Raw genomic sequence first — 23,768 nt, forward strand, 5'->3', positions numbered from 1 at the left:
TCTTTTGACTAACTTGTATCTTTAACAATCACTTAACACTTAAAGGGATAGTTCACCCAAAAATGAAAATTTGATGTTTATCTGCTTACCCCCAGGGCATCCAAGATGTAGGTAACTTTGTTTCTTCAGTAGAACACAAATGATGATTTTTAACTGCAACCGTTGTGGTCTGACAGTCATATAATGCATGTCAATGGGAACTCCATCTATAAGAGTCAAAAAACATGACAGACAAATCCAAATTAAACCCTGCGGCTCGTGACGGCACATTGATGTCCTAAGACACGAAACGGTCGGTTTGTGCGAGAAACCAAACATTACCGGTATATCATTTTTTACCTCTAAAACACCACTATGTCCAACTGCGTTCAGCACTTGGTTAGTAAGGTCTGATCAGCTGAAGTAAAGTGACGGCTCACAGCAGCAGCAATCTACCTGTCACTCAAGTGACCACGGCCTTAATTATGCAGAACTTTACGACTTAATATAATTTAAACGGATGAGTTATAAAAAAATTCACCCCCCTCAGAGTTGTCATGAAGGGCAAAATTGAACATTGTGAACCAGACTGTAAACATGTTTTTTTTTTCTGCTGTAAACTTGGCCATTTTAACATGGGACTCAATGAGATTCTGCTCTCTTCTGCAGCCTGTCCCTAGCGGCCAGTCGAAAAATCGCAGTTTAAGTCACTTCCGTATTGGCTTCACGAGAAACTGGGCGAGGTTGCCGCTTAGTTCTAGTATGGGTTTGTTTATATTGTGCTGCCTTTCTGCTAGTGAAGTTAGGGCAGTATTTTGATTTTCTGTCGTGATTGTGAAACCTATCGCCATTTTAGGTCATTTATGCTGAATCGAGAATTGCAACAGGAGCTCACATCATCGTTCAGGGAAAAATGGACGGTGTAATACAATTTTCGCCTTTTCTACGTGTAAAAACACACTAAGGGAAGCAGGCTGAGGAAGTGACAGCCGATGACGTATAGCAAATGTCACTGATTGAACCCACTCACTATTACTTAAAATAATCACAGAGTGTTTTTGAAAGTTTCGTATTTTGTTTTGGTACATTTGCGAGTATCACTCTCACTCGGCTTGTGAATGAGTACCCTGCACACACTTCAAAACTGTTCACGAGCTTGGTTTGATTTTGGTTGTCATTTGTTGAATTAAATACAAAACAAAAATGTGTCGGTGTCTGTCATAGACTGTAAAAAAGGGTGTTTGTCTGCTGAATGGCTCCGATTCTCCTCCATGGTCATATGGGAATGTGAATATTTAAAAAGACAACATTAAAACTACACTTACATTTAACGTTACACCCTTCCAACAAAGAAATTGATTGACTCTGTCAGCTTATTAAACATTTATTTATTTGGACATTTTCTACCATATGATGGCTGAAGCAGCAGCGTGACACTTTTTACGGTAACCAGATCAACATTGTAAACACAATCCTACAAAACTCAAGTGAAAACATCAAATTACCATTCAATGGGATAAAATAGCTTCTGTTCCCTGCAAACAATACCATGAAGAATGTTAATATTTAACCAAGTCAAAAACAAAAAAGGTAAGCAGGTATCCATATTCATTGCAAAACGCTATAAAAGGTGACAACTTTTAAAGTTAAAAGACAGCATAAGTTATGTAAATGATAAAAGCTCATTGTGGGTTCTCGGTTTGGTCGATTTGAGCAACCATAGATATGAATTTTGAGTTTTTGATAGGAATCCTATATAGAAAAATCAGTCCCTGACCTCCAGCCGCATTTCGTGTGCAGCAGTGACGTCATGTGCAAACAACCTATTGTGAAATTGGTGACACCTGTAACTAATAATGATCCATTAAAGGTTCCTGCAACAACTGATTGGTCTAAGGCAATAATCTATTAAACTGTGATTGGTGATCGTTAGAGGCAGGCACTATAAAAAGACCAGAAATAGTTCTGTGTGGGTGTTTAAAAGCATTTCTTTTCTTCTTTTTTTTTTTCTTTGTGGTAGTTGGTGTGTTGAGATTTTTTGACAGTAGATTTGGCTGGACATGGGTGAAATCACTATGCGAATTTTAAAGTATGTTGTTTTGACTTATATGTATTTGATATTTAATGTTTCTACCAATTGCTAAAACATATTTTTGTTTTACAGTCTTTCTTGGGCACTACTCTTAATCCTTGTTCATGACAGTATTGTGAATGGTAACTTTTTTTTTTATTCAGTTTACTGAATATATTCAGGTGATTTGTCAACACACTTTTTTTTTTATTGTCAATGCCATTTTGTCTCCTATTATAGCTTATGACTATAGCTCTGTCACCAATGGAGGCTATCATGGATCTTCTAATCATAAAGTGGATTATGTTGAGCTACAAAATGTCTACAGCCAGTATGATCCAATCAGGCCCCGGGCTTCCAAAAACATCTATAGTACTGCAGTTAAGGGAGGATATGGTACTGGAAGTCTCAGTTTGCAGACTGGCTCTTCAGCTGGTCCAGTGACAAGTGGTGAACCTGGTTCTGACACTAGAAGATGGCTTCAGGAATCTCAAGTGGCTTCAGCTGGAAGTGGCAGTCTTGTTGATGGTTCTGTGGGTAGTGCAGCAAGTATGGGCATGTCATGGTATGGTGTAAGTCAGTCAGCTAGTCTTCAAGACTCTGATGCCATGCATTCTTCCTTGGTATTGATGCCATTGCAGCAAAGCAATTACTCTGTTCCCAAGCCAGTGCAGCTAGCATCCCAAATTCCACTGCAAACCAGTAATGAGCCTGTAGCAATGCCCATCAGTCAACAGCTAGTGCAGTCCATCTCCAAGTCTGGTGGTCTGCAACTAGCACAAACAAACTCTGAAACCATGGCCCAGTCCAGTAGCCAACAATTAGCCCAAGCAAGCTCCCAGTCTGCAGTAGACCGTAGATGGCTGCTTAAGCCTCAGAGAGGTAGACTTTTGCAATTTGGTTCCAAGCCAGTTCAGAATCCAAGCTTTGGCTTTTTCATGCCTTTGCGGACAAATGAGTCCATATCACAATCCAGCTACCAAATTGTGCAACATGGAAATCAGTTAGTCAGCCAGCAACCAGTACAAGCAATCGATGAAGCTCAACCAAGCAGCCAGCTCCGTCAACCAGTGCAAGCCAGTGGCCAGTCTGCAGACCAGACCTCCAGCCAGCAACCAGCCCAAGCAAGCTACCAGTCTGTGGCCCAGCCCAGTGTGCTTCAACCAGCACAAGCCAGCTACCAGTCTGTGGCCCAGTCTAGTGTCCAACAACCAGCACAAGCCAGCTACCAGTCTGTGGCCCAGCCCAGTGTGCTTCAACCAGCCCAAGCAAGCTACCAGTCTGTGGCCCAGCCCAGTGTGCTTCAACCTGCACAAGCAAGCTACCAGTCTGTGGCCCAGCCCAGTGTCCAACAACCAGCACAAGCCAGCTACCAGTCTGTGGCCCAGCCCAGTGTGCTTCAACCTGCACAAGCAAGCTACCAGTCTGTGGCCCAGCCCAGTGTCCAACAACCAGCACAAGCAAGCTACCAGTCTGTGGCCCAGCCCAGTGTGCTTCAACCTGCACAAGCAAGCTACCAGTCTGTGGCCCAGCCCAGTGTGCTTCAACCTGCACAAGCCAGCTACCAGTCTGTGGCCCAGCCCAGTGTGCTTCAACCTGCACAAGCCAGCTACCAGTCTGTGGCCCAGCCCAGTGTGCTTCAACCAGCACAAGCAGGCTACCAGTCTGTGGCCCAGCCCAGTGTGCTTCAACCAGCACAAGCAGGCTACCAGTCTGTGGTCCAGCCCAATGTCCCAAGACCAGCTCAAGCCAGCTACCAGTCTGTGGCTCAGCCCAGTGTCCAACAACCAGCACAAGCCAGCTACCAGTCTGTGGCCCAGTCTAGTGTCCAACAACCAGCACAAGCCAGCTACCAGTCTGTGGCCCAGCCCAGTGTGCTTCAACCAGCCCAAGCAAGCTACCAGTCTGTGGCCCAGCCCAGTGTGCTTCAACCTGCACAAGCAAGCTACCAGTCTGTGGCCCAGCCCAGTGTCCAACAACCAGCACAAGCCAGCTACCAGTCTGTGGCCCAGCCCAGTGTGCTTCAACCTGCACAAGCAAGCTACCAGTCTGTGGCCCAGCCCAGTGTCCAACAACCAGCACAAGCCAGCTACCAGTCTGTGGCCCAGCCCAGTGTCCCAAGACCAGCTCAAGCCAGCTACCAGTCTGTGGCCCAGCCCAATGTCCCAAGACCAGCTCAAGCCAGCTACCAGTCTGTGGCCCAGCCCAGTGTGCTTCAACCAGCACAAGCAGGCTACCAGTCTGTGGCCCAGCCCAGTGTGCTTCAACCAGCACAAGCCAGCTACCAGTCTGTGGCCCAGTCCAGTGTCCAACAACCAGCACAAGCCAGCTACCAGTCTGTGGCCCAGCCCAGTGTGCTTCAACCTGCACAAGCCAGCTACCAGTCTGTGGCCCAGCCCAATGTCCCAAGACCAGCTCAAGCAAGCTACCAGTCTGTGGCCCAGCCCAGTGTGCTTCAACCTGCACAAGCCAGCTACCAGTCTGTGGCCCAGCCCAGTGTGCTTCAACCAGCACAAGCAGGCTACCAGTCTGTGGCCCAGCCCAGTGTGCTTCAACCAGCACAAGCCAGCTACCAGTCTGTGGCCCAGCCCAGTGTGCTTCAACCAGCACAAGCAGGCTACCAGTCTGTGGTCCAGCCCAATGTCCCAAGACCAGCTCAAGCCAGCTACCAGTCTGTGGCTCAGCCCAGTGTCCAACAACCAGCACAAGCCAGCTACCAGTCTGTGGTCCAGCCCAATGTCCCAAGACCAGCACAAATCAGCTATCAGTCTGTGGCCCAGCCCAGTGTCCAACAACCAGCACAAGCCAGCTATCAGTCTGTGGCCCAGCCCAGTGTGCTTCAGCCTGCACAAGGCAGCTACCAGTCTGTGGCCCAGCCCAGTGTGCTTCAACCAGCACAAGCCAGCTACCAGTCTGTGGCCCAGCCCAGTGTCCAACAACCAGCACAAGCAAGCTACCAGACTGTGGCCCAGCCCAGTGTGCTTCAGCCTGCACAAGCCAGCTACCAGTCTGTGGCCCAGCCCAGTGTGCTTCAACCAGCACAAGCCAGCAACCAGTCTGTGGCCCAGTCCAGTGAGCCTGTGGCAATGCCCATCAGTCAACAGCTAGTGCAGTCCATCTCCCAGTCTGGTGGTCCGCAACCAGCACAAACAAACTCTGAAACCATGGCCCAGTCCAGTAGCCAACAATTAGTCCAAGCCAGCTCCCAGTCTGCAGTAGACCGTAGACAGCTGCTTAAGCCTCAGAGAGGTAGACCTTTGCAAATTGGTTCCAAGCTTTTTTCAGGTTTCAAGCCAGTTCAGAATCCAAGCTTTGGCTTTTTCATGCCTTTGCAGATTACAAATAAGTCCATATTACAACCCAGCAACCAAATGGTGCAACATGGCAGTCAGTTAGTCAGCCAGCAACTAGCTGAGTCCAGTGACCAATCAATGGTTCAGGTCAGTGGCCAGCAACCAGTACAAGCCATCAATGAAGCTCAACCAGTGCAAGCCAGTGGCCAGTCTGCAGCCCAGACCTCCAGGCAACAAGAAATAACAGCCAGCCAATCTGTCTCTCAGTCCAGTGGCCAGCCACCAGTACAAGCCATCAGTGAAGCTATAGCTCAACCAAGCAGCCAGCAACTAGCACAGGCTTTTGGTCTGTCTGTGGTCCAGCCCAGCAGCCAACCACTAGCTCAAGCCAATTCTCAGTCTGTTGCTCCGCTCATTGGACTGCAAGAAGCACAGTCCAGCTTCCAATCTGTGGCTCAGTCCAGCAGCCAGCAACTCCCACAGGTCACTGACCCATCTCTGTCTCAGCCCAGCAGTCAACCAGTGCAAGCCAGTGGCCAGTCTGCAGCCCAGACCTCCAGCCAGCAACCAGCACAAGCTAGCTACCAGTCTGTGGCCCAGCCCAGTGTCCTAAAACCAGCTCAAGCCAGCTACCTGTCTGCACTCCAGGAGAGTGGACAAACCGTTTCCAAGCCAGTGAAGTCCCAAGGTGAACAGCTTTATCAGATTGGATCTAAGCTTTATTCATGCCAGGAGTTTGTATCACAGCCCAGTTACCAGCTTGCAGCCCAACCAGGACAGACTAGGTATCGGCCTTCATCCAGACCTAGTACTCCATCCTTGACTCAACGTATAGAATCTGTTGTTCAGGCCAGTTACCAGGCCCCAGTGAAGACTGGGCAGCCTACCTATGAGTCTATGGTGCAACCCAGCAACCAAGTCCCTCCCAGACCACTGCAATCCATGCTCCAGTCTGTTTTCAGACCAGCTCAGCTGCCTGAACAGCCTAGCTACCAGCCTCCGTTGCTTCTAAGCCGACAGCCTCTTGCTCCGAAGGTACAACCAAGCTTTTTGCCTCTTGCCAAGCCTGGACCATCCAGTTATGGTTCTGTATTGAGGCACAGTGGTCAACCTTCTAGGGAAATGCAGCAGCCTGGCTACCAGCCTTTGGCCTGGCCAGGGCAAGAGGTGTATCAGCCCCTAGTGAAACCTATACAATCCAGCTATGGACCCTCAAGAAAGCTGGAAACTCCTGGAAACATTCAGCCTCAAAAACTGCCTAGCCGCCAGTCTCTAGGTCAGCCCAGCTACAGTTCCCAAGCCATGCCAATGCAGTCCAGGTACCAGGCACAGTCACTTTCTGAGAAAGTTTCTCAGCCTGGATACCAGATGTCTTCCAAGGCAGGGCAGTCTGGTTCCCAGCCTGAAATTCTGCCTAGCCACCAGTTTCTATCTCCATCTGGCTACTCATCCCTAGCCATGCCAATGCAGTCCAGGTACCAGGTACAGTCAAGTTATGAGAGCATCTCACAGCCTGGATTCCAGACCTTTTCAATGCCTGGTCAATCAAGTTCCCAATCTGTATCCAGATCAGGTTCCCAAGCCCTGGAGCAGCCCAGCAATCTCTTTGTCTCAAGCTTTGAGTCAGTGCAACCTGTACTTCAGTTACCAACACAGTTGAATTACCAGTCTGTCACAGGTCAAAATGCTCCTGGACCTGCCCAAAGAAGGCCACATTCATCCAAGAGCAAGTTCAGGCTGTTTCAACAATAGCTAACTACCTGTTTTTGCTGTTTGACCTGTTTCAAAACAATAAAACGTCAATAAAATATCAAGTGTCTTTCTGGTGTTTGAAGTGAACTGTTTAGTTTTTATTGGTGGCTGACAAATCTGCAATGCAATACTGAAGACAATGCAAACTGAGTCAAGATGTTGAAATAGATCTGCATAACCAGTGAGACACCCCACAAATGGAAAAGGCTATTGATGGCTCCATCCTGCAGCAGTATTGACAACTTCATGGTGGAAACATCCATTCAGAATTTTATGGTAGCATAAGCTGAAGAGGATCCCCTTTTTTTTTTTTTTTTTTTTTTTTTTTTTTTTTTTTTTGAAAGCAAATTTTCACCACAGGAAAGCTCACAGGAATACTACAAAATCGTTCCATTGGCGTGCATTTCCACATATTAGAACTAAACTGGGCTGTACTTTCAAACTGGATATTACATCAAATTAATTCACATTCACATTTCTCCAGTTTTTAAACTAGAATATTTAAATATTTTTATTCCATTTAATAACCTGCTGATTTGCAGAGGTGGGGGACTTGAGTCACATGACTTGAGTCAGACTTAAGTTGCACATTTAAGGACTTGAGACCTGCTTGACAAATTTTAATAGACTTGACATGACATTCATGACTTGAGTTAAATGGCTTGCAATAACTTGTCTTTTGTTTAATGTTTTTGAATGCGCCGCAACCTAACCACGTGACGCAGCAGGCAAACAGAGCTATCTTGAGCTCTCACGGACAGAGCATGCAGTCGTGACGGAACATGGACGGCGCTACGCCAAGAATAATTAAGTAAAATAACATTTTGAACATTTGAAGAGTTTACTTTGAATTGGTTTTGTGTTCATTAAACAGAAAATTGGGTAAATCAGTGCTGTCAACGTTTTCCAGTTTAACACGTCAAAAATATTTAACGCAAACGCAGCATCCGTTTTTCTGTCATCCTTTGTCTAGCATTACAATATCACGCTCTTATTCATGCAAATGCTTTTAAATCATTTAAGCGCGCCAAAAGAGAAAAGGAGGATGTACTGTCTTTGAATGTCCTGTCACACACATGACGCACAGAAATACACGCGCCAGAATGTCACGCTTAAACGAACAATAACACACCCAATAATGCCAAAAATGTCCGTTTTGTCGAGTATCCTCATTAGAGCAGCCTTGAATGATTTAAAGTCTTAAACGAAAGTAAATAGTTGTGAGGAAAGTGGGATGTGGTGAGATCCGCATCATATGCGGAAGATCTTAAAGTGACAGCAACCAATGCTGTCTGTCATTGATGAACAAATGTAACAGAAAATTATCACATTTAATTTATTGTAAGTGCAATGCATTGTAAATGGTTGTTCACTGTTTATAAGGAAAGTCAGCTTTTTTTTGCAATAGCACTTATGTGTACAGTGTCTAATAATTGGTCTTCAATGTTAGACTTTGAGTGAAAAATTATAGATAGTTTATGGGGATGCACATAAATATATTGTATACACATGATACACACACACACACACACACACACACACACACACGCAGCTGTATGTGACACCTTTTGAGTAGAAATGCATATTGCAATTTTTTGTTGCAAATAAAACTCCCATACTGTAGTTTTAACGTATTTTAATATAAATTCAGTCAAATCGTCAAACATTTGTATGACTTGCCGACGGTGGTCAGACCGTGTCTATCCGCTGACTTTGTGCCGCCCAAAAAACGCTGGGGTCCGCCAGGTCATTGTTAGCTGGGTTTGTTTCTTAGAGAAAAAAACAATATTATTATTGTTGTCACACTCTACCCTACGAGTTAAAACTGGTTTAATACTGAAGGTTTAATCTGGTTTTAGTTTCAGTTTAGCCTATTTTTCATGGGATGCTTTTAAAAAAGGCTAGGCTATATAATGACAGTGGTTAAAATGGGATGTTATTGTTTTTACTTCACTCTCTGGAGCTTGCGTTTTAAAATACATACTAAAGTTCAGTTTTAGTGTATTTGAATGTTGTGAATTTTGTCTACAAACGTGATTTCAGTCAGGTCTAGCCTATAAACTGGTCCATCCATATTAGCAGGAGCTGTTTATCTGCTCTGCAATATGTAATGTGTGTTAATGATTTATTAATGAAAGTCATTATGAAGCGTCGCCTGGCGGGCTCGCTCCCGCGTTCCTTCCAGCGCGAGCGCCGCTGCGGCCTCGGTGACGTCACAGGGAGCGAGCGCCAGCGGACGGAGGAGCGCATCGCGGGACAAAACATCATGCGGGATTTCACGACCTGAGAGAGAGCTGCAGATGAGAGGAATCCACTGAATAACGTGAGTGTTGTTGTGTTTTGTTTCAGGAGATCTGTATGAAATCAAAATCAGCTGTAGAAACATCATCATCCTCACGCGACGCGACGCACTGCAGCGCGCGTCTGATCATCCATCAAACGGATCGCGGACGTTATAAGCGCTCTCATTTGTGTCAGTATCGATAAAGAATTAAAAAGTGTGTGAAATGTGAAGTCGCTGATTTAGTCGAATAATGAGTATCAGTGATCAGATCTTCTGGAAACCACATAAACACCAATGACGTGAAATAATGTGTTTGACGGTTATTATTGGCGAACAGAAACAGTTAATCGCTCAAAGGCCTGATCGCTTTATGTTTATAAATGTTATAAGATCTGTTCATCTCGTCCTCATATTAAAAAGAAATAGCGACTGTTTGAATTGAGAGCATTTATATGCGTAAAGATGGATATTACTAAAATATTCTGTATTTTTACCATGTTTTTGGACATGATACCATAGTATTCTTTAGTAACATTACTTACATTGTGTACCTTGTAAATATTATGGTATATGAATAAGATTATGCAACAAAATGTCTATACCTTTTGATTATGTAGATGTTTTGATTTTTATGTAATTTTGGATGTTCTGATTTAATTTAATTTTAAGTAACTCTTTCAAATAAATCATATAATTAACAATCACTAAATCAAACAACAGTTCAAGTACACTAGATGGTACTTTATGTACATTTGAAATATCTAAATGTCAAGTTTCAGTCATATCTTTTCATATACAGTATGAGTTAAAAGTTTGAATTATTAGTTTGGACTTATAATAGATTATTCTCTTAAATAATAATGAGAGAATAATCTGAAATATTGTATTTGTTATCTGTGATGTTTATATTCAGATATGATCAGTGTTTTGGTCAGTCATTGTGATGTGATGCTGCTGTGGTCTCCAGATGATCGGGTTGACATGGCAACACTGAGACTATCCACTTCCTGGAAGACACACACACACACACACACACACACACACACAGGGTTGAGATGATGTAATTGATGCTTTATCATCACCGCAGGAGGATCATCTCAGCTTATTCTTACATACTTCAAAGAATACCATGGTTTTACTATGGTACCAATCCACATCGCTTTAGGAGAGTGTTTTAGTGTCATTGTATAATTCACCCACTCATTTTATTATTGTTGTCACATGACACTTTACTTTGATGATTGAATTGCTATGGTTGTTATTAGTATTGGCTCCTCCCCCTGGTGTTTGCCGTGCTCTGATTGGCTCTTGTCTGCAGATGGCTCTGCTGTGGAGGAGGAGCATGTCTCTATTGAACGGCTCTGTGGTTGGCATGGCGCCGGGGCCCGGGGTCGTTACGGTGACCCCCGGGGGTCACAACCGGTCGTGGGAGACTCCAGTGGTCGCCCCGGAGACGCCCATCTTCCTCATGACCCCTGCCGCTCAAACCATCTCGGGGATCTTCACCTGGACGGCGCTGCTGCTCACCTGCCAACAGGTCAAACACACACATTTATGTTCATAAACTCATAATTATTGCATAAACTCAACCATGAGACTCTTCTCCATTAAACAGACGTTACCTAGGGGATTTATTACATTTTAATTATTATATATTTATATCTAGTTTTATTTGAATTATTTATTTATGTGTCAGAGTATGTTATCTTTTGATTAAATATAACAATTATTTTTAAGATACTTTGTGATTTTTGTGATATTTATTTTAGTAATAATAATAAATTACAATTATTAAATGTTTATATTTAATATATAAATATAAAATTATTTATAGATATATAATATTATACATTTGTTATATACATTTTTATATTATGTATTAAATAATATTATGAATATGAAAGCATATATAGTATTCTTAGAATTATATATTTATATATATATATTTATACATTTCTTCTATTATATATTGAATAACAATATGAATATGAAAGCAAATACATTATATATATATATATATATATATATATATATATATATATTATATTATTTTGCATTATTTTTTTCTATTTTAATTAATATGCATCATATATATATATATATATATATATATATATATACATATTTTTTTCTATTATATATTGAACATAATATGATTTAAATATACTATATATGGCATTTTTAAAATGATATATACTATATATTATATATTTTTTCTATATATTGAATGTATATAAATTATATAACAATATAATATAACATTTTTTTCTGTTTATTGAATAATAACAATATATATATATTTATAAAATATTAATATAATATAAATGTACTATATATAGTATTCCTAATATATATATATATATATATATATATATATATATATATGAATATGAAATCAAATAAATAAATACATTTTATATACATTTTGAATTGTTTTTTCTATTTTAATTAATATAACACACTTATTTTAGAATATATGATAGATGATTAATTAAGTGGCTTTAATGATTTGCAGTAACAACATGATATTGTGTAATTTATGATTTGTAACGTTGGGTGATGGTGATGATGGTGATGGTGATGATGATGAGGAGCAGTTGCTCTGGCAACAGGTGGCATGACATCAGAGAGCAGAGGTGGTTGCATAGCAACTGCATTCAGAACACAGTCTGCAGTGTGTGTGAGTGTGTGCGTGTGTGTTTGTGTTCAGCTTATATGAACCTGTGAAACACACACATGGAGAGTTTTGGTGATGAAAGAGCCACCTGCTCCACTGACACACAAACACACCCACACAAGCTGTTATATTCATTCACACGTGTCTTCTAACTTAAACAGGACACTGTATTTCTTCTCAGTTTACATGTGTAATGTTTTGCCATGATTGTTGTATATATAATAAAGCATCAATGTGTGCTGCATACATTTACTGAAGAATAATAAACAGCAGAATATCAATAGGCATGATAATGAATATGTAATAACTGACAATAATTGTGTGTGTGTGTGTGTGTGTGTGTGTGTGTCTCAGATCTACATGCACTTGCGTTATTATAACACTCCTAATGAGCAGCGGCACATTGTGCGCATCCTCTTCATCGTGCCCATCTACGCCTTCGACTCGTGGCTCAGTCTGCTATTCTTCACCAACGAGGAGTACTACGTTTACTTCGACACCGTCCGTGACTGCTACGAAGGTCAGACCCATCACTGTGTGTTTTGATATACCGTCACACAACACGTATGAGTGTCTGTGAAGCCTTTTGAACTTCAATTCTGACTAATACTGCACTGATACTATCAGAAGAGAACCACCATGTTGCCCAACTGTTGAGAGCTGCCATTTCTGTTTCACATAATCATATAAGAAACATCTAACGGCAAACGAAACGAAAGTGGAACGAAACCACGCCGTCATGATGAAATAATGAGCCTTGAATGAATGAGTTATATCTCCAGTCCACAAAAACAATTCACCAATGTTCACCATGGATTTAACTGTAACCATGATGGTCGTATAAATTGTTGAATATTTTAACATTATTCATTTCAGGGCTCATGCAAACTTTTGAGAGTGAAATTCAAGAACTTTTCAAGGACTTTTTAAAGTGCTTCACACTTTTTCAGACACTTCAAATCTTTAATTTTAATGTGATTTGTAAAACTAGAAGTTAAAAAAGATAAAGGAAATCTAATGCTTTGTGGCAAACAAAGTATAACCAGTAGATGGCAGCAGATGAGCACTTATTGGCTTAGCCATTTCAACTCCAGGATATATGGAAATCTCATGAAAAACAAAAACTTTTTCAAATTGTAACTGAAAAGGCACTCCTTTTACAATCAATGAAGCTGTCGGCAGGGGCATGGGAAGACGAAAATGTAATATGTTGCATAATTAATGATTTTTTGCTGCATTAACATTATTTTCTTGTTTATTTTTGTGAAGCTGCTTTGAAACAATCTGTATTGTGTAAAGCACTAATAAATGCTTTAATATATATATATATATATATATATATATATATATATGATCATTGTTTGTTCATGTTAGTTAATGCTTGAACTAATGTTAACAAATGAGAGCTTACTTTAAGTTTTTTTTTTTTTTTTGGAATCTTTTGGAATTCCACTTCCTTAAATTCACATTCAAACTGCAATTCTGCGTTCTTATTGGCTATTCAAGTTTTTCACACAATCCTATATAAATCAACCAATGTCATGTTTTGCTTGAAATCTAATACTGATGCTTTCACAGTCCTTCTTTCATTGACTTTCATTTTTCTGTAGAGTCGGTGATGAGTAACACACTGATCTCTGTATTATATATTATAAATCAGTGAGCTAATACCATGTGAACACAGCTTTATTGTATAAACAGTAACTGGAGTAAGTATTGACATTTCATGATTACTCCAGAACGCCTAAATGTTAGTACGGTATGTTCACCAAGCTTATGATTAAATGTCATATTTGAAATCACCAATGAAATCTGACAACAGCTCGCCTATAAAGTGTTTATAAATGCTCGACTCATGACAAAAAACAGTATTTGTCAGGCTGGACCAAGCTAATATGCATTTCACAGTCATAACCACGCATCTCAGAACACTGACTGTTTCTATAGGAACTGGTGCTTCTAACAGCAGCTGCAGTGATGCAATGACTTTACCGATTGCTGATTGGAAGGCGGGACTTATTCCGCCACTTTCTCCCATTCATTGTAATACGAGTGCACAATCTTTATGTATATAAAGTCTTTGGCTCAGTATAACAGAGCTGTAGAAACATTATCAGGATGTTGTGTGTTCAGGGCTTGACATGAACTTTTTTCTGCTCACCAGCCACTGTGTCTAGTGGTTTTCCAAAGTTACTAAACGCTCAGAATTTTGACATCGATACTATTGGGGAAAGAGACATTTCTAATATTATCTCATAATTTAGCAGCAGGTATATTAGGCTGCTGTCACTTTAAGACCTGACACATGTGTTTTCTTTCTCAATTGTTTACGTTTACTTAAAACTTAACTGACTGTGTTTACGTGAATACTCGCCAAAATACTTGACATTATTTTGTTTGTATTTGACTGTTTTAGCGCAATAAACAGTGAAAAATAACTGAATTTAGTACTGAGAGGCAGCTTTATGTGCATGTGAGCACAACATCTGCGGGAATGAGTAAAATTATACGTAATACGAGCAATCCCATGCCGAAATTCAAACCCTGTACACAGCAAAATACCCAGAGTTAAATCAACTCTGCTCAGATTACATATGAACCCTCTCTACATAGTGTTAAGGTAACACTGAAGCAGAGTTAAAGTTAATGAGATAATTAAGTGATTAATTAAGTTATGATTGAGCATTAGTGATGAACACCTGCTGTTAACAAGCAGAATCACTGAAGAGAAACACAGCCTTAGATGAAATCAACTGAAGATAAAATACATACAATCTCTCAAGATCTGATTAAACAACTCCACAAACAGCATATTATTTCATGAACTTTAAAACTGCTTTAGTGTTATTTTAACTCTTTGTAGAGAGTGACCATATGTTCTCTGAGCAGAGTTGATTTAACTCTGGAGATTTTGCTGTGTAACACCAACAATATTCATCCAGAGCAAATGAAACAAGGCGGGTTTATGTGTCAACTTGACAATTGAAAGCATTTCAGATATTTCAGTATTGATATGTATGGAAAAATCGATATTTTTGACAACACTACATTTCACTTAGTTTGTTATTTCAGATGCCTTTTTAAAAGACTACACTTTAAATATATTATATATAAAATACAAGCCAACAAAGGGACTATTATGAGTGACTGTGTTACATGCCACTGCTTAAAACACCTGCATTTGGCTGAATTTTGGAAATCCACCCGCAATGTTAATGTTAAGCCCTGTGTGTGTGATATTGAGGTGATAAATCACTGTGAGGAATGTGATGTTGAGATGTTGGTCACGTCTAGACCTGCTCAATATAAACACCTGCAGGACTAGTACAGTTACACCGAGGGAACTATGATTCCTCAGAGCTTTCTCTTTCACTGCTCTGTTATGTTCTGGTTAATTACCCTTTGTTTCAGATGATTCTCCTAATATTCCTGAGGAGAAATAAAACTGTAGTCACTTGTCGTCAATACAGAGAACATTTGATGAGAAATGTTTATAATGAGATCTCTGACTTTTGGGATCTTTATCAAATCTGAGCGTTGGAGAATTAATTGTGATATGGTGATTTGTATTTTCTGTGCTGATTCTCTATCTCTCTGTGTGTTTCTGCAGCGTTTGTGATCTATAACTTCTTGAGTTTGTGTTATGAGTATCTGGGTGGCGAGAGCGCCATCATGGCCGAGATCAGAGGGAAACCCATCCAGTGAGTTCAGCGATTCTCTCGGTTTCTCTGTCAGGTGTTATATGAGCTGGTCTGAGGGAAATGTGTGTGTTTGTTCAGGTCCAGTTGTGTTTACGGCACTTGTTGTCTGTGGGGCAGAACTTACTCCATCGGCTTCCTGCGCTTCTGCAAACAGGTATCAGAAACACACTCATTTCTCTATGACATAATAGAGCTGCACAATTCTGGATAAATTGATTGAAAACAGGTTTTTGTTTAAAATAGAGAGATCACAAATCTCCCGCAATTCTGAATGGATTAAACAATGAAGCATGTAATTAACTAGAGATTCTTACAGATGTTCTTTTTTTTTTTTACACTTTTTATTTATTAATTTTTTTTACTTAGTTGGTATGGTACAAAACTTGGTAAATGTTTTGGCACTTTCTATGTGAACACACATGATTCAAAAAGGTTAAATGGTCCTGAAAATGAGTCAAAAATGAGCGCCTTGGTAACGAATGGAAGATTAATTTCATCTAGTGGAAGCGTTTGGTACTGCGGCCAAACTAAATCTGACTGAAAGATCATTTTTTTGAGATATTAAGCTCAAATTTGGAACAGCACTTGTTTAGATTTATGGCTTTGATTTTCTTTCAGTTTTAGAGTACAATGTGTTTTTGAAAATGTATATTTCATATAAAAATTGAAAATAGTATTTTTGTGCTACAATAAATACATTTATTGCCATTTTTCAACAATAAATGGAAAATTCTGTATCGTTTTTTACATTACCATAAAATCCCCTAAAAATCCAAAAATTTAAAAATAAAAACATTATTGAACTAAAATATAGTACATTGATTTCACTGAAAAAAAGGGTCATTTTTGACCGAAACACAAAGAGTACCAGTAAAATATTTAATTAATTTAAATTTTGTATTTGAATGAGTATTTTAGTAAATCACTCATAAAGACTTTTGTTTCATTGCTGGATGAATCAGCATTTTTGAGCGAATCTCTTGAATGATTCAATTACAAGTATACTATAATTGATGCATTCTTTATTTGTGTAAAGTTACTTTCAAAATGTCTTAAATATATTTTAAACACTCGTGTTTCAAAAATTATATTGAATTTAATGACTAAATCTGCATATAATAATACATGTACAAATGCACAAAAAAATTGCAATTTATTTTTTATTTGCAAAAAAAATCAAACACTTATAATAGCAAGTATTTTTACAGATTTCAATTTTCGATACATTAATATTGTGAGATTGCTTGGAATTTCACACAGCATTTTTATGGTTTTCCTCTTTTCAAACTTGATTTGGCAGCAAATTATTAAAAATAATAAAACAATTATGGTTCATTATTAACATGTTTTAATGTTTTAAAACAAAACTAGTTTTTTTAAATATAAAACCCTGTTTTTTAATCAGGTATTTTCTCTTTATGACCTTTAGAAAATGAATATATTCATATCACAAATTGAGAAGATGTTGATTGTAGAAGCGATTATCTGTATGAATTGTGTTTTTATTGAGTTCTTGAATAAACATGTGTGTGTCTCAGGCGACGCTGCAGTTCTGTGTGGTGAAGCCACTGATGGCCATGATGACTGTGATCCTTCAGGCCTTCGGGAAATACAGAGACGGAGACTTCAAGTGTGTGCATTCATCTCAGTCATCACACACACACTCATATATGAGACACACAGATATCAGTGACAGTTTTATTAAAGCATCTCTCTGTCTGTCTCTCCAGCGCGGCCAGCGGTTATTTATACGTGACAATCATCTATAACGTCTCGGTCAGTCTCTCTCTCTACGCTCTCTTCCTCTTCTACTTTGCCACTCGAGATCTGTTGGAGCCGTACGGCCCCATGCTCAAGTTCCTCATGGTCAAATCCGTCATCTTCCTCTCCTTCTGGCAGGGTGAGTCTTCATCGCCACATCATCTGCACTGACCTGTGGGTCGACATTTGATTTGGGTCCTAAATAACAGGAGTTTGAGTGTTTTTATCAAGTGTCAAAACAGAAATAAAATTATTTTAAAATAATAATTTAGAAACTTGATAAAATAAGATGTTAATCTAAATATTGTTGTAAAAAAATATGAATATACTTTTTAAATGTAATAAAAGTAATAAATAGTAAACAGTATATTCAATTTAAATGTTAGAAAAATTATAAATCTAAATCTGTGTGTGAAATCACAATTGTTTTGTAATATAATTTTAATTTGTAATTTTTATCATTTTTACATAAAAAAGACTGGAAATGCTGAAAATGTTGAAAATATTTCTTTGTTGTTATAAGATATTAAACTAAATATTACTCTTAAATAACATTTCTTAAAATAAAATAACAAATAAAATAAAACATTAAAATAACATTTAAATAATTTCTTAAATACAAATCTAAATATTTCGGCTAAAAACAAAATTTAAATTTAAATGTGTGAAAACTGCAATTGTGTTGTAACGTTATTTTTGAATATTAAATTATTGTTAAAACAAATATAATTCTTAAATATATCTTAAAATGTTCATAAATATTAAAACGATATTATTATAAGATGTTAATCTAAATATTATAATAATATATCATTCCTCAATATAATTAAAATAAATAATAAACAATATCTTAAATTTAAAAGTTTAAACAAAATGTCAATCTAAATGTGAGAAAATTTTTTACATTTAGTATTTATAACAATACAATTTTTAAATAAGACTGGAAATGATGTACATTTTAAAGAACATGTTAATAAAACAATTGTATTTTGTTTTACTGACGATCAAAAAAAACTTTTTTGTGTGATGTAGGGATGCAGTTGTTGCTATAAGATATTAAACTATTGTATTGTAAGTATTGTTAAATAATGAGTATAATTCTTAAATATAAATATAAATATCTCAAATTAAAACAAAATATACCAATATAATATAAAATATAATATCTAAATGTTATGTGAAAAACTACAATTGTAACTATTTATTTGTATAAGCACTCCAAACACATACATTTAAAAAAAAATGTTAAACAATAAAATAAAATATTAAAAAATGTTATACTGTAAAAAAATTGTATTGCCTTGTGTGATGTAGACATGCTGTTGTTATATGAAACTATATAATACTGTTAAATAAAGAACATGATTCTTAAATATGAATCAAAATATCTAAAATTAAAATAAAAAATATGAAATCTAAACAAATATTTTGAAACATGCATTATTTTTTACATTCAGATCTCCAAAAGAAACACAAAATGAAAGATAAATGTCTTCCTAAGTGAATATATTGTCTTGTGTGACGTAGGGATGCTGTTGGCGATTCTGGAGAAGTGCGGCGCCATTCCTCGCATCAACTCTCCTGATGTCACTGTGGGGGAGGGGACTGTCGCCGCCGGTTACCAGAACTTCATCATCTGCATCGAGATGTTTTTCGCCGCTCTGGCGCTCAGACACGCGTTCACGTACAAGGTCTACATGGACAAGAGACTCGATATACAGGGTAACGAACACATCATCACTGAATAGCCAATCACTGAGCAGGAAATACAGATCAAACATACAGCAGTCTCTGGATATATGATCACAGCTTTAAATAGAGGAGTATGTTGTGCAATCTGATCACTCAAACCACATTTTTATCTTCAGAAATATGTGCAAACACATTAGTAGTGACATTTGATATGGTTTTCATTAGTTTAGACTAGATTCTGATTCAGTTTGATTTGATTCTGATTAATTTTGATTCCGAGTATTTTTCAGTTTCACAGTTGTGAGATACTTTCTCTCTGATGAAACATGATTTATTTTGCCGTGGCGCTGAAGATTGAACACATTTATAGAACTGAAATACGTCTATGTCTCAGACTCTGAATGTTTCTGAAGTGATCTTCCTCTTTTTCTTCCTCTCTATCATTTCTATCATTTCTTCTGTTTCTACTTCTTCCTGCTCTTGTGTCCATCTCTGTCTCTCTCTCAGGTTGTGTTCCTGTCTATGGCCAGTACGGTAGGTTTACTGTGTACTTTATCTTCTGTGTGTTCATTTGATACATAACAGACTTTGCTACATGCGCTGTTTGTCTATAGAGGAAAACTTTCATTTCACTTTATTAATTTAGTTTTGTGATCTCATGTTGTTCATTTCTGCACTGACTACCTTGAACATTAAATACTGATGAGCTAACTCGTCCATTTACAGAAATTTGTCCAATTAAATGCTCAATAGTGTGAGATCTAACCTTAAAGGCACAGTATGTAGTTTTCACCACTAGAGGTCGCTTATTCAAAACGAAGGCGTAGCTTGATGATGCCTTGATTTTGCGGATTTATGGGAGGTGTTGTCTTCACGTCTACAGCCGGTGGAAAAGAATCGGGATGGGGCTCGGGCAGAAATCATGTTCATGGATGAGCTAATGAATTAAAGATATATTAACAAAACTGTAGTATGAGGCAGGGTGTTGCTGAAAACCGTTGGAGTGATTGCTAATGAGAGACGAGCGCGACATGCCTTGAGAACAGCGGGACTTTTATTATGCCGCAGTCGGTGCTTCCTCTTCTCCTCTTTGTGTGTTGAAAGTTGTTATAATGCTACTCTGTATTCTCTCGGCGGCTGCTACGAGACACTTAATGCTCACTCCAGTAAACTAGATTGATATTAGGCATCAAGAAAACTAGATTTAAACAATAAGGGCGCAATGCGACGCAAGGCACAGCGCAAGTGTGTTTGCTAGTTTGCGTCCGCCGCCGTTCGCGTTTTCCCGTTCAGCGCCACGTCCTTAAATTAGTAAATGCATTTGCGCTGGTTAGTGCGCCCATGGGCGTGCTGGTCTAAAAAAGAGGTGTGTTCAGGCGCATTGCCGGCGCATTGCTATTTTAAGGAGCTGAAAATAGACTGCGCCATAGACCAACTCAAACCTGGTCTAAAGTCTAAAGTCAATGGCGCAATATTTTTTGTTAGAGCGCGTTGGTAGAAACTGCGCCTCTGGGCGTGTCCACAGTGCGCGTTGACTTTGCTTATTACACACAGGGATGCGCATCACACAAACATGCCAAATATTAAAAACAAAAGGATTACAGTGTAAAAGAATATTATTATGTAGGCTACATAAATATAGAAATGTAATGATGAATAGTCTATAGGCTACCTATTTTCAATTCAGCCTATTACTACTTATAATGATGAACGAAATTAGCTAATTAATTGAACAATCGTGCCAATACACACACATATATATTAACTGACTTTAACTTTGCGCACGAGCAGATCGGTTTCTTCGCTTGAAAAGCGTTCAGCTTTTCCGCCAACAAATTCCGCCATGTAAATAGCAATCCGCCATGGCGCGAGCGCATCTGGCTCTTAAAGGGAATGGGAGATGACACTCTGATTGGTTTATTGAACGTTACGCCCGTTACTCATTAAGAGAATAGGGACAACCCATTTCAAAAATGCGCCCCGGCGCACGGACCATTTTTCCGTCGTTAAAATAGCAAAAGTGGATTTGGACACGCCCTGAGTGCACCTGCGCCGTGCGCTTTACACTTTGCGTTTAGATCGTTAAAATAGGGCCCCCTGACTGTGTTGAGTTATATAACAATGATTCGTTTTCTGTTGATGAATGTATCCAAACAGTTGATCACCTGTCTAATAAAACACATAATATATGTGTTTAATATGTATAATATATAAGTGTCTTTGGTGTTTCCATGGTTTCTACCAAATAAACCGGAAATCGAAGGTAACGCGGGTATGATGTCACTGATAGGTGACGTGTCCTGGTTAAAATTGCATTCTTGGAAACATCTGGGATAAAGTCAACAAAATATACACCACTGTTACAGTGGTTTTTGGATATTTTAATCAAAAAATCTTACATATTGTGCCTTTAACCCTACAAAAAAAAGCATGTTTAACATGTTAAATTCTACAATAAACTTAATAAAAAGTAGTTACATTTTATAGCTGATATAATTTACAGTTCATTCATCACACTGGGAATTAAACTCAAGGGATTTGCATTGTGGGATACAGTTTACATTTACATTTATTAATTTAGCAGACAATTTTATCTAAAGTGATTTAAAACAAGGAATACAAGCAATTCATCTTAAGAAGCAATAAACACGAGAAGTGCTACTAACAAAAGTTTATGACATTAAGAATAGTGCAATTTATTCAATCAAATCAACAATTTATTAACAATTTATCATTCTTCAAACATTATGTGAATGTCACTTTTGAATGTTCCAAAACAAATAGTATCCTTTGAAAAATGTTAAACAAATGTCCAACTAAAACGTGTCAGGAAATAAGTTCCATAAATGATATAAATTGTCATTTAAGGTCAGTTCTTAAGGCCAGTTCACACTAAGAATGATAACTATACTCATAACTATTTGTATCCACAACAATAAACGATAACGGTTTGTTTATTCTAAGCTCACACGCTGCGCTTTCAAACTGTAACACATCATTGAACCTGAGTTTTGCTGGTCTTGTTGCATTTACACAGCTTTAACCAGCAGATGTCCTCAGCATGCTATGTTTCGAGTGAATAGCTAGTGTAATCGATCTAATCTAACAGTGAATTTAGCTGACGAAGTCAGTATAGTGGAATAAAAACAACACCTAGTCTTTTTCACTGCAGCTCTAAAGGAAGCAAGACAAAGTTGTTGAAACTAGCGTTGGATTACCTGAGGTAATTTTATGTTACACTGTTTGCTAGCCTGGCATAATGATTTCAGGGTTAATACTTCTCACCATTTATTCAGAGGACATGACCGACTGTTTTCCATATGTCCATTTTCTTTAAATTATACTTTAAAAGGGGGGTTTGACTTGTCGAACAGTAGTTGCTTTTCTGGACCTCGGCAATTATCCTTAAATCAGAATGGATTCTGATTGGCTGTCAGTGTTTTCTCCTTAAACAAATGTTACAGACTTGCTTTTGTCGAGCTGTTGATTATTTGATTTTCCCACACCAGCTTTTTGTTTCAATATTAAATCCGTCTGTCTTCCTCTCTCTGTGTGTCAGGTCGCTGTGCTCCCATGAGCATCTCCAGCAGTCTGAAGGAGACGATGAATCCGGGCGACATGCTGCAGGACGCCATCCATAACTTCTCTCCGGCGTATCAGCAGTATACGCAGCAGAGCCGAGCCGAGCCGCTGAGCCGCTCCAACAGCAGCAGCAATGAGAAAACACTGCTGCTCAGCTCCGACGACGAGTTCTGACGCACATTCACACGCTAAACAAACCCTAGTGAGGAGGTGATCATGATGATGCCTACATAGACAGCACCTTTAGACTGCTTTTGAACTGACTTCATCAGCTCTGCTGCACGAGCATGAACCATTCAGATCCCGCGCTTACATTATAAGCATAAGACTATACAGATACATTCACATTTTTTAAATGAAATGTACAAGAATTTGAATAAAATAAATTTTATGTTGTGTATCACAGATTGAGAATCAGTAGTTTAATGTAAGTGCGGCACATAAAGATGCTGCTCATGTAGAGCGTCTCAAATCACTCACTGATGAGGGTTTATTATCTGCAGGAGTCAGTGAGACACATCCAGACTGACAGATGATTATGAATCATAATGACGTGCCATATATACACACAAACGCTCTTCTCGGCACTTTCTACATGTGTGTTTCAGGGTAACGTGAAGATTTATTTACATGAAGTATCTATAGATTATAAACTGCTGCATAATAAACCACTGGAACGACTAGTTCATGACTGAAATGCCTTAAACGTTACTCTCTTTGAAAACTTTACCATAGTAAATACCTGCAATTTTTGAATGAAGCAATTTAGTTTTCTTTCTTTCTTTCTTTCTTTCTCAAAATGGATGTAAAGATGAGTGAGATACAGATAAAACAGAATAAACCTCAGATGTTGAAAGTAGCGTGTGAAGTGATTTACTGAGATGTGATCTTAATTTACAGTTTGGTTTTCCTCTAATAATTGTCCTCTTCAATTCTATTATCAGTCATGACTAAGAAATACACTTGATAAATCTTT

General features: G+C 38.6%; 2 protein-coding genes across 3 annotated transcripts; both read left to right on the forward strand.

The window, feature by feature from the left end:
• Positions 1-976: 976 nt before the first annotated feature.
• Positions 977-7,153, forward strand: LOC125277339 (proline-rich protein 36-like). Its single transcript, XM_048205761.1, has 3 exons — positions 977-2,068; positions 2,144-2,193; positions 2,291-7,153. The coding sequence occupies exons 1-3, from the start codon at positions 2,040-2,042 to the stop codon at positions 7,093-7,095; spliced, it is 4,884 nt and encodes a 1,627-aa protein (XP_048061718.1). The 5' UTR covers positions 977-2,039; the 3' UTR covers positions 7,096-7,153.
• Positions 7,154-9,263: 2,110 nt separating this feature from the next.
• On the forward strand, positions 9,264-23,651 carry LOC125247110 (transmembrane protein 184B-like). Of its 2 annotated transcripts, XM_048158313.1 has the most exons (10): positions 9,264-9,418; positions 10,698-10,916; positions 12,411-12,576; positions 15,667-15,757; positions 15,836-15,911; positions 17,296-17,387; positions 17,488-17,657; positions 19,046-19,240; positions 19,718-19,744; positions 22,770-23,651. In XM_048158313.1, the coding sequence occupies exons 2-10, from the start codon at positions 10,698-10,700 to the stop codon at positions 22,964-22,966; spliced, it is 1,233 nt and encodes a 410-aa protein (XP_048014270.1). In that variant the 5' UTR covers positions 9,264-9,418; the 3' UTR covers positions 22,967-23,651. The 2 variants fall into 2 exon arrangements, with proteins under 2 accessions (XP_048014270.1, XP_048014277.1); XM_048158320.1 differs by lacking the exon at positions 19,718-19,744.
• Positions 23,652-23,768: the final 117 nt, after the last annotated feature.

This window comes from Megalobrama amblycephala, linkage group LG1, assembly GCF_018812025.1.
Source record: "Megalobrama amblycephala isolate DHTTF-2021 linkage group LG1, ASM1881202v1, whole genome shotgun sequence".
In the NCBI taxonomy this organism is placed as follows: domain Eukaryota; kingdom Metazoa; phylum Chordata; class Actinopteri; order Cypriniformes; family Xenocyprididae; genus Megalobrama; species Megalobrama amblycephala.